Source organism: Drosophila erecta, unplaced genomic scaffold, assembly GCF_003286155.1.
Source record: "Drosophila erecta strain 14021-0224.00,06,07 unplaced genomic scaffold, DereRS2 tig00000055-arrow-pilon, whole genome shotgun sequence".
Lineage (NCBI taxonomy): Eukaryota > Metazoa > Arthropoda > Insecta > Diptera > Drosophilidae > Drosophila > Drosophila erecta.
The window spans coordinates 15506519-15518636 of record NW_020825200.1 but is presented as its reverse complement, the minus strand read 5'-3'; the positions used below and the strand labels follow the sequence as shown (position 1 = coordinate 15518636).

At 43.6% G+C, this 12118-nt stretch overlaps 1 protein-coding gene across 1 annotated transcript in view; it reads right to left on the bottom strand.

Moving 5' to 3' along the window:
* The window catches only part of LOC6542503 (discoidin domain-containing receptor 2), a 71226-nt gene that overhangs the window by 43031 nt on the left and 16077 nt on the right, over window positions 1-12118 (bottom strand). Inside the window, exons 2-3 of the mRNA XM_001969959.3 lie at window positions 8019-8456; window positions 2134-2239 (exon numbers count right to left, since the gene is read on the bottom strand). Of these exons, the coding sequence (XP_001969995.3) occupies window positions 2134-2239; window positions 8019-8442 (530 nt within the window). The 5' untranslated portion in view covers window positions 8443-8456. The remainder of the gene's footprint in view (window positions 1-2133; window positions 2240-8018; window positions 8457-12118) is intronic.

The following is a 12118-nucleotide window of genomic DNA, read 5'->3' as shown; positions in this document are numbered from 1 at the left end:
CACACGCTGATGCACCGCAAAAAATGGGGCCCCAAAACATCCCAACTAATTTCTTTAAGCCAATAACTTAAAAGAATTGTCCATACCAATCAGATATTCATTTTACTGGAGCATGCACTTTCTTTTTGAAGCATCTGGCAATGATATCCTTTTTTCCCGGTGTAGTTACTCCAATCGCACGGCAATTTCTTCCCGGCAGAGGGCGCCACATGCAAAACGCCATGTGTGACATTTTTACTACCAAACATTTGTTTTGCGCACCGGAGCTGCTGCCCCCAATGCCTGTACAAAGTACATACCTCCATATACATATGTGCACAGGGCCGTAGGGGGGCGGGGAAATGGTTGGGGGTTGCGGGTTGGGTTGCTGGGGCTTGGGAAAATGAAAATAAAGGGGGAGCGGTCGGGGCAGTCAACACGTACCAGGGCACCGTGGTCGCCTGCCTGTCGTTTGCCTGTCGCTGGCCGCTTTTCTGTTGACTTTGCATAATTTTATTGCTTTTCTTTTATTTTTATGCGAGGTCTCCTTTTTCCCGCTCAACTCCCCCTCCCCCTCCCCCTCCCACCGCCCACACGCCGTGCCCGCAGGCGACATTGACATTATAATCAATATTTCTGTTACTCCACTCATACACTGTTTGTTTGCTCGTGGATCAGTTGTAGCGTTTGCTTAAATTTTATGGCTGCGCTGTCTGTAACTGTCGTTTGGAGATGCCTCATACTCTGCGGTTCCAATTTTTGATTTCACATACATAAAATAGTATAAGCTATGCTATTATAAATTGCTGTATCCTAAAAAGGTCTGAAGGCCCTGCCGCAAAGTATAGATATACAGGTTATATTGTCTATTACGACCAAAGGAATGGTGTATACCAGATTCGTTGAAATGTATGTAACAAGCAGATCGAAGGGCTTCCGACCCATTAGTCCTATAAAGTACCTATGGCCATGCCATCCTGTTCGTCCGTATGAACTTTAAAGCCTCGGGAGCTAATAGGTCTCATTATACCTAGACACTATAACTATATGTAGAGCCAAACGCTTCAGATCTAGTATTGATAGGTAGGTAGTCACTTCAAAATCCGATGAGGATAAGTTGAGTTATGGAGTTTAGAAAATCAGCCTTAGGACATTTCTTAATTTTTTTGAAATTTTACAACATATCATAAATAAAATTAAAAAAAAAATTTTAAAAATATGAATTTTTAAATTTGAATGCAGATTTTTAGAGAATTCATCCAGAAACATTTAGAAGTTTAGAAAATTATGAATATACCTCTTTTTCGGGAAACAAACGGAAAATTTAATGTTGTCTTTAAGACACTTTTTACCCCAAATACGAGTATTAATCGAAAAAGTTATTGTTAATATCTTGTTTTGTTTCCGAGATTCGTTTGTGTTTGCCTCGTTGAGTTCGACTTTGTCAATATTCCGCGGTTCCTTGTCTTGTATCTCATTCTGAAGATGATTTTAGTGCTCGTAAAAATGTTTACAGAGATGGTGGAAGAGTTTATTGCACAGCACGGCATTATGAATTTGATGGCTGGGATCGTCTGTGTCCGTGGTCAGCCCTTGACTTTCTAAATAATTTCCAGGATATTCTTACCTCTGTCGAGCTTCAGCGGATAAAGATAAATCAGGAACGCACTTTCCCACTCTTTATAGCGAGCAAATAAATGTCAGCGAAATATAATGTGGCCATAAGTTGTATCATTATTCTCGATGTGGATGTAAATTTTCTGCACATGTTTCTGTTCGACTTGTTGTTGCTGCTGCTGTATTTTAATTTATGTCATTGTGTGTTTGGTGTTTCTGTTGTTTTTTCCTTTTGTCACAAACGACATAAAGGCATTTAAACACGCCATTAAATAATTCATAATAATAATGTTCATGTACACGCAGGAAATGAGAGGAATGTCTTATACAAGTATGTGCGTGTATGTATACGTGTGCGTACTATACAAACCCACACACACAGGCACACTCGTATTCGTCATATTATGATTCAAATTTAATGCATGTTTATCATTTTCAGTCAGCATCAGGGACACGTGTGTGCCATGATATAGGGGCCAGTGTTTTAAGTTCGGCATGGGCAAGCTGGCCCGGTCGATTGAGGATGGAGGAGCTTACCTGGCATGCTGGGGTCCCACATTTCCCATGTCATGGGCCGAACTGGCCGTTATTTGAAAGTCGGCGATGGCGCCAGATTCCATGCCCAAGGCCTGCTTGCAGGTTCCTGTGAAGAGAAACGAGATCTGGTCAAGTGAGGTAAGGAAAAGATGAGATGAGAAATCACAACTAATTAAAGAACGAGATATTCAATCAAGGAAGACAATGCTGCGGAATGCCGTAATTGGAAAACAAATCAAGAGACCTTTCCCTATGCGTAAATTAATTGCTGAATGCCGCGGACAAAGCTCGGAAAATTGGACGCGATACTGTGCTCCTATCATTTCAGCAACTCAATTTTCACTCGCCATCAATCTGTGAGAGGGAATGAAAAGCGCAATTATCATCACCGCTCAAAGAATGATGGGGCCCCGGCCTCCAAGGGACCGCGATGGGGTCATGAATAGGTCGTTGAGACATCGCAGACATCATCATCATCCCCTCGGCTCTGTGCCAGTTGTTGCTGCTTCCACAAAATATCGAGAATATTATCATTCTGTGAATAATTAGATGCAATCAGTCAGTGCTTAAGCACCATAAGTCAAAGCTGAGCACCGCCCCAGCGCTCCAGACAAGGGTTAGGCCCATTCCCATTCCCATACCCACTCGTCCACTCATCCACTCCCACCGAGAAAGCTGCTTTGGAGGCGGTCAAACGCGCCATCTGCAGATATGGATATGGATATGGATACCCATGCTCGCAGTGACCCTTTTCGTAGTTTCTTCTCGAGTCCACGGAATAGCTCAAGACAACGAGGGCTGCTCAGATAGTTTTGGAAAGGTTAGTGGGTTGAAAATACAATATACCCTACAGTATTCAAGGCACTCGGCAGCTGACTAAATACTTTAAATATTTATAAATATTACGCAAACGTAATTTAAAATAGAAACCGCTTAGGATGATTGATACGCAAATAAACTTCATACAGCGCACTTTTGACTGAAAACTCTATTATTCGGCAATAGGAAAACGATTGATAATTATTGATAAACAAATTTGTTTCAGCATCGCAGCGCTTGAAGTCAACAAATATTCATCCGCTTCACTCGCATTGCCCTCGTAATGTTTACTTACATAAACAATATTTATGTGTTCAATGCTGCCAAAGCATCGTTTTTCTGTTTTTCCGTTTAACCCGTTCTTTCTGCAGTTCTGAAAACTCATTTAGTGAAAACGCAATAGCTTAATTATGCACAGACGGCCAGACTTGGCTGGAAATGTTGCAATCATTCAACTTCCACTACTTTGAACATCACTCAATATTAACATAAATAAATTATTTTTAATTATTGAAAAAGATACAAGCTTGTACAACTGTAGAAATGCAGAAACTGTGGCACTGAGTGCTTTCCGTAATTGATGGATGATCCCGATTTGGACTCCAGCATATCCATTATAACAATGGACCACTCGCCAGCATTTCCAGTCTCCGGAGGACGGATGATTGCCAGGGAAGTGGAAAAAGTATGCCAACTCAAAGGCGACGGCCTGGCAAATGCTTGGTGGCTTTGAGCATGTTATATTTGGCCGAATAAACAAAGGTGGCGAGACCCGGGAAAACATCTCCCTGGGAGGAAACTATTTTGCGAAACTTTGACGGCGAAATGCAGAACTGCAAAGTGAAAAGTAAACAAAGCTCTGCGCACAGTGGTGCGCAGTCCGAAAACCATTGTTCAAAGTTTTCAGCCTGGTTGCAACTGATCAAATCAGTTAATTATTCACTATTCTATGCACAAGCGTTCTATACAGCTTAGATACAGCATATCTCTTTTCTAATGAGACAAACAAAGTCACGGAACTCAAACTGGAAGCTACAAAACTCAAATACGTAGCCAAATATATTGAATTCTTAATAACTCAACCATCTGAGAAACTTAGATCTACAGAAAATATGTGTGTTTGAAACTCAATTTTTTAGTAACTCTACCTTATAAATACCATCTGAGAAACCCAGATCTACAGAAAATATGTGTGTTTGATAAGGAAAAAGAACTTTATGATAATAGATAGATAGAACCCAGATCTACAGAAAATATGTGTGTTTGATAGGAAAAATCACTTTATGATAATAGATAGATAACCAATTTGATGAATCAAAAAAAAGAAAATATATTGTTCCAGGTTTCTGGTCACTGTGCGGCGGAGGAACTCCAATTGTTGCTGCTGGAAAAGTTCTGAGCAGAATAAATTGCACAAAATTTAATTAACTGCACTTGAGTGCGCTGCCCGGCCGCTCGTGCTGCTTCTTCCCTCTGTCCGCTGCAGTTACGCGTGTGTGCGATAATCATAATTCAAAGTTCCCTCTTTGGCCGGGCGGGCAAAACAAGCAAACAAAGGAAAACACCGCGAAACTTTATGAAATTGAAAATTACACAATTTTACAGTTCAATGCAGGGCGAAAGGATCCTCGGGGGGCCAAAGGTCCTGATATGTGCTATATGTGCTATATGTGCGGGGCTAAGCCCTGAAAATTGCTGACAAACAAAAGGGATACACTTTCAGCTGCAGCCGGAGTGCGAAAATGGAAAATCTGGCTGCAAACTCAGTTATGCAAGCATTTTCCGGGGGATCAAACCTGTCTGGCGAGCCTCAACCACTTCGCTGTTTTGAGGAACTCAGCTATCTGGAATGTTGATTTTGGCTAAGTGGCATTCTGCGATCGCATTGCAGGGTATTCAGCCGCCGCCACTCCAGCGGAATGGCGAATGTTTGAGTACCGTGCACACAAAGGCAGTGGGAAAAGTTTCTGGGCGGCCGAAACAGCGAGGAAATAGCGAGCAAAACGCGCCAGAAACGCGCTTAATGACGCGTATCTGCTGGCGCTCATAAACAACAAAAGCAACAGGGCGTGCTTTATGACCAGGTTTCTACCGCCCCCTCATCCGATCCACTCCATCCCATCCCATCCCATCCCATCATACTGGGCAAACAGAACTTTTGGCCACGGCCTGTTGAAGCTGAAAGTAAGCTGAAGCTGAGAAGGGGATTCAAGAACTGTGTAAACAAATTACGCACGTATTTTAATTGGCTTTCAATTGGGGACGACGAGCGGGAGTATCTTATGAATGCAATTAAAAAGTAGCTGACCGTACAACTCTGGACTGAATGAGCTGTGAAAACTGGCTGCCCAAGTGACAACCCTATTATTCGCCAAATTAAACAAAACAAGAAGCAGGCTTGATCCGGCAAGCCGAAGCTAATATACCCTTGCAGATTTTCGAATTTGCTAAATAAAAAATGTAGTGAAAAACAATTAATGCTCTAAAACTAGGAGACTTTAAATTCTTTTAAAATTAAAAGGAAACTACATATTGTCAAAAAAACTGGTGTGTACCAAATCAGAACATATTGTGCTTAAAAACAACGAAACTGTGATTTCTTCTACACTATTTGTAATTAATTATCCGACTGTTCCTATGACAGTTACGTGAAAAAACCCTCCGATTTGCTGCTCTCCCATGTGCAAAATATGTGCCTGTATCTCCGTTTGCAAATTAATTCATTTGGAGCTAATTAAATTCCGATCGATCATCATTTAATATAGTTTTCCCAAGCGCCACAAGTATCTTTTTTGCGCACTCCTTTCCTACAGCTGCACTTTAATTTCCAGCCAGCAGCTGTGGCTAAGTGTCGTATTTACTTTTGATTACCATCGAAACTTTCTGCTACCGGCACTTAAAATGCTGATTTTATGGTGCTGTGGAATCGCCTCCGAGCTCGGGCCAAATTACATGCATTGCCGTAGTTTCGCGTTCAATTTATTGTGCTGGCCACTGTTTCTGGCAACACAACATCTAATACCCATTCATATCAGGTTTTCGGCCCGAGTTTTTCCGCACCACAAAAGTGGGCGGTCGGGACGAGGTATTAACTTGTTCGAACGCAAGACAGTTTGCAGCTAGAAGGTAAAAGTGGGCCACGCTTTGGAAATTATATTCCAAATTTTATGCGATTTTCATGGATTACTACTGGTTAAAAGCATGGATTAGTGCTAACAACATTGCTCTACTCATAAAGAAATATAATTCGATTTTTGTCAATTGTAAAACTTCACCCAACTAAACTCATTCGGGTTGAATGAAATTGGTAGCTTAACTTGAAGTAAATTCTGTAGTATATAAATATCCGAAGCTGCGTGCATTTCCCAATCGATTCAGTGTACATATCATTTTCTGGGCAGACACCACTTGACCTCCAAAATGTTGACTGTCGCACATTTATCATGCACTACACACCCATGGGCTTATTGGAGGAGGGTTGGATGGAGGGTTCGGGCATCCCGATCCATGGGCCAGTTTTCAACGCACATTTCAAAACGATTTATACGACCATTTAAACGGTCTGGGCCTCAGCATTATCAATTTAAATACAGAGCAGAGCCGGCTCGGCAACTTGGCCAAAAGGGGACCAAAGTGGTTCGAAGTAATTTTTTATTCGCTCGCTGCAGAGCGATTCGAAAAGCGTTTCAACGTGCCCACGGTCAAATGAAATATGGCAGTCACTTGTCGGTATTTACGTATCGCAAAATGTGTGTACTCAACAACATATCTATGGATACAGATACACAGACACAGATACGGGTACAGATAGATAAAATGGTAGCGGTTTTAAAGACATACGTATCCAAATCCAATTCTGCTAAGTATTCACCATAATTACAAGCTAAAGCTGGGGTAAAAAAGCGATTTATGATTATTTTTGAGTGTGTGCTGTTATCTGTATGCTGGGCCATATAATATATATTGTTGCCGCCTTCCAAATGCTGAAAACAAGTTGACGGCTCACAGCAACCAGCAACCAGATAATTTGTTATGCTCGCCAGACGAGCAGCAAAAAACAAAGCCCCTTCAGAGGGACCACACACGCACAGGTGAGCGGTGTATCTTGTATCTTGTATCTTGTATATACACTATATAGTGGATCCCGGGTCTCGGCCAATCAGCAATGGTAATGAGCAGCAACAGCCGCCGAGGAGCAGTTGTGTCCGAGCGACCGAAGATGCAGTCATCTATCAAAAGAGCCGCCGTGGAGCTTCGATTTGGCATCCATCTCCATCTTCAGCCCCACGCCCATTTATCCCTGACCAGGGCACCCCCCTCTTCTCCGGCTGATGACCAACTCATGTTTATTAATGACGTCGCCGGGCCGGAGTCTACGGATCAATGGCGCTTTGCGTAAATTTCCCGTAATTGGTTGTGGGCGAGTGGGCGCCGGGTGCTTCTCTGGTCTCCGGTCTCCGGTGTGCGGTGTCCGGTCTCCGATTTCTGGCCGAACCACTCCTTGGCCCAACAATTATTAGTTACGGTTTTGTGTTATTGGTAAATACTTGAGCAGCCGGCGCTGGCCAAGAACGAGGGACAGAAGCCTTGGCTACGGGATCATGACCCCTTCCGTTTTGCGGTTGATTGATTTCCATGTTGATTGCTAAATGCAAATGCAAATGTATCGGTGCTGCTCTCGACTCCGAATTCCCTGAATATTCAATGCACTTGGATCGAGATCTGCTCATATGTCCATGCAGCGCTACCCATGCATGTGCAATGTAATATTTGGTCACGAATTTCTTCCACTTTCGAAGTTGTCTTCGTTACGTGCCGAAAATACATTTTAATATATTTTCTTTTTTGTTGAAATGCACAAATTGTGTTTCATGGGAAATGCACACAGCAAGGTGCATTTCCCATTGATTGCAATAGGGAACTACAAATATCACTTTTGCAAGTACATTTTCCTAGCTTTCATTTTTTTAACTGAGCAGATAATAAGTTACGAAAATAATACATATTTCGAATAAAACGCATACCTAGGCAAATGTCTAGGACCTGTAGCTCTTGACTATACTCACCGATTTGCAGTTCCGTGAGCAACCCATTGGATCCTCCGGCAGCTGGAGTTTCCGGCGTGCCGACTGCTGTGCCCATTCCAAATCGGTTGGCCAATAAAATCAAAGTCAGTGTCAGCCAACATAAAGTTTTACTGTTATTAACACCATGACGCTTAATGCGGCAATAACTTTTTAAATAATTTGTTGCAGGGCGCCTCCAGTCGTGCCCCTCGACCCGCTGACTCTCCTCGCTCTGGAGCTCTGGAGCTCCAGTTGTGGGCGACCATTCGGTTGGCATGTGATTCAGCCTGGCGCTCCGTGAATGAATTGAATTCAATTCTTGTAACTTTATTGCAGGCATTTTGATTTCTCGTATTTTCCTCTGTCCTTTCCTCTCGCGCTTTTCACACGTTGGCCATGCCGACCTGACGGGTGCCCTCCACATTTTATGTTCGGGCTCTGGAAGAGAAGATGGGCAGCGGGTGGTATAGAAATTAAGGTAAATTCTGGACTGGAATTGCTGAAATTGCGCAGCTTAATCGGCGGCACTTTAAGTATGCCGTATGCCAGCCATGCGAGGCCCCGGCCTCCCTAAATACATCATTGTCAGCAAATTAATGTGACGTGACCTTGCAAACTGTCGCGTTTTTGTCACATGACAGCCCCACAGTCCAACAGCCCGACAGCAAAGGAGGCGGCAGGATTTCCCGGGCTGAGCCAGCACAAATTTATGTAAAACGTCAGACGCACTCAAGGGACCGGAGCTCCTACGTCCCCCAGCGGATACGCGTCCCTCGGCGAGATGCCAAAACGTGTCAAAATAAAAAAACATAAACAGCGCGAAAAACTGAGCAAAAGTGGCGTACACAGCCGCCGAAGAAGCAGCTTCTCAGGGGGCTGCGCCTCCCCGGTTTGTGCCCCTCATCGTGACGAACTTCGACTATCAAGCCGCTTAAAGTTGGAAGGGAGTTCAGTACAACACATCTTGCTTACACAATGAATGAGTTTAAATTGCTTCCAATATTCTATAGGCCTATCTATCTTCTATATTGGGCGGCCTAACCAACTATCTCCTCACTTGGTAAGCAGTGTCCTTGGCCCAACTACACTGCCGAATTTGTACTTAAGTGGCGAGAAACGCTGTGAGCAAACTTCTAGGCCTGACAGTTTTAATTTTCTTAAACAGTCCCAAGGGGAAAAGATCAAAAGGCTCCATCAAACAGAAATAACATTTTTCACAGGCATTTCGCCGACGCAAAAATGCACTCGAGCAATTAATAAAATGTGAAATGAAAACGGCAGATGAAAAGTTGGGGGAGTTTTGCCAGATGATGACAATGAGGGCGGTAGGTTGGTAGGGCGGTGTGGGGTGGAAAAACTGGCGCCCACACTTCCTTTCATATGCGAAATGAAAAATTTTACGCCAACTTGACAGTGGAAGTGGCAGCAAAGTTGCAAATGTGCCGCAATTCAGCTGCTGTTGTGCTGTTTCGCTGTTTTGCTGTTTCGCTGTTGGTATCGCTGCTTTCTGGTTTTCGTCGCCAAAGTCGCCAAAAATAAAAGGCATACACTTTTTGCGCCAACAATACCACTTGAGCACACAGCGAGTGGAGCGGCAGTGGTGCAGTGCTCCTAGTCGGAGTCGCCGTCGTGGTCGTGGTCGTGCATAGTTTTTATGGCCACAGGGCGGCCTTTTAACGCCAACTTCGCAGCTCCACAGCTCCACAGCTCCCCCTCCCCCTTCGCGTGGCAGTTGCAGTGGGGCAGTTGCACCGTGGCAGCTGGTCGGCGATGTGGACTCCAGTTGCAGTTGCAAATGGTCTGGCCCGCGGTCTGGAAATTTCTGTTTTTTGCCCGGTAGCTGTTGCTACAGCGAATGCCAATTTGCATGTGACGAAAGCGAAGGAGAACAACTTGCTTGCGAGGCGCCTCGTTTCGAGTGCTCCAAATTGTTGGTGACCTGCCGATGGCCAAGGGTCAGATGTCAGACGAAAGCTACTGCACATCTATTACAGCTCTTGGTAGTGTGTCGTTCCCAATCAAATCGATGTTACTTTTGATGTAAAGCTGATACCCTTACTAAACTGCCCAGTTTTTCAACTGCTATTTTGTATGAGGCGGCTCATGGATTTTTAACATTTTTAGGCAAGTTAAGTATTATTGATATAAGTATTAACATTGTTTCCTATACGTTACAAAGATTATTTAATTAATTAATGAGTTTGCTTTATTACCATAACATTTTTATAATATTTTTGCTTAGAGCTAGCTTAAATGTACTTTACAGAGATTAGATTTGTGCAGATATTTACCTTTTCAGCGTATTATTTGTGTGGGGTATAAATTCATTTCCTGGCTTTGCAAATTGTTCCGTCTATCTTTTTTTCCATCTATTTTTCCCTCAGTGCAATCATCCAGCGTTTTCCCACTCCTCCCGTCTGCGCACAACTCCATCCCAAATCGTCTGGATCTACTTATTTCCCACATAAAATATCCATAACATTACCCACAATTGCCATGCAATTTTAGGACCGCAGAAAGTTAAAAAATTGTCCCACCACCGCTCCCCCTTCCTGGGCCTTCATAATGTTATTGTTGCGGATGCCGTTGCCCGACGCCCACAAAGGGCAAATTAAAAAATGGTTTAAATGGTTTGTGTCTATTAATTTTTCCAAGCTTTCCTTTTTCGCCGGTTTTGGCATTGCCGCCGTCGGCGACGTCGGCAACATGTGTTGCATGTGGCAATTAAATGGTGGAGACACAGCAACATCCACGGTCCAAATGGAAGCAAAAAACCCAACTGCACTGCTGCGGGGCTGGGAGCGGAGGGAAAGTGTAATAATTTACGCGCTGTGCCTGGAAAGGCAAATAAAACTCAACTTTTTAGTGACTCACTTGGCGGCGTTTGGAAATTTTCGGAGCTCGGCGGGGTGCGAAAATAATACGAGCAGCTAGGTACTTGCAACTTGCATTTGGGGGAGTTTGAGGAAATCGGCGGCACGATGTTGCCTCGGCATAGAAAACCATATGAATGGCGTGAGGGGAAGTCTGGCCATCTTTTGTCCGCAACAGATTGCAGAATGCATTACCCGTCTGCTTGGCTTTAATGAATTCACACCTTGAGATTTCTCAGAATACAGAAAACATTATAGTAACTGATAGAAAATTATTTATTTCTTTCAAATTAAAACGCACTAGAAAAACTCCTTTCAGATTCCCTACCATTTAGTGTTCAGACAAACAAAGGCCTTCGGTTGGCCAAATAGTGCCATTATAGCCTTGGCCCTAGAGCTTTTCCATTTGCGGAGTCATGAACATAAATCATCGGAGGGCGGGGGAAGCGAAACTTTCGCTTAGCAAAACGAGAAATTCCCAGAGCCATAATTTTTCAATGTCGCCGACACCGCATAATTGCAGCGCAATTTCCCCGTATTTAATTTCAATGTCTGGCAACCTTAACCTTCCCGAAAGTTCAGTTACAACGCAAGAAGAACGAAAACCGGAAATGCAGGTGGTCAGTTTGGCGAACGGGGAAAAGGACGCGACGAAGGTTCACAATTTATACGCTTCTTTGGCTTTATGTTATTTGGTTAGAAGATGTTTATTCATTCTACAGAAAATTGTTGAACATCTGCCCCGGCAGTAAAGGAGATTAAAGTCTTTTGAAATTAGAGAACACATTTCAATAGACTGAGATACCTATGAGCAAACTAAATAAAAGCGTTTTATCTTTGCTCATAAGAAATTAGGGAATTACCTAGAAACAGCTAAACACGAATCTTTACTTTTACTTACAATAAAATTTTCACTCAATGGCAGAAACATAAACCATCCGGAGGTCCCAGACAAATGCCAAATTGCCTCGTAGCCGAGAAGAAGTCATAAAGGCAACAACCTTTGCCCCGAGCCATCAGAAATGAAAGAGATTCGCCGGAAGACTTCGAGGAGCTTGCGAAATGGCCCACAGAAGGTGGGATTCTGCCATCCCGCCCACTCAGACACACGCATCCCGCGGTGGAGACGGAGACGGAGATGGAGACGTAGACACAACTTTACAAGAAACACCTGTCCACTTCCCCCCACCGAATCCCTGGAAACCCGCCCTCGGCGCCGCAGGAGGA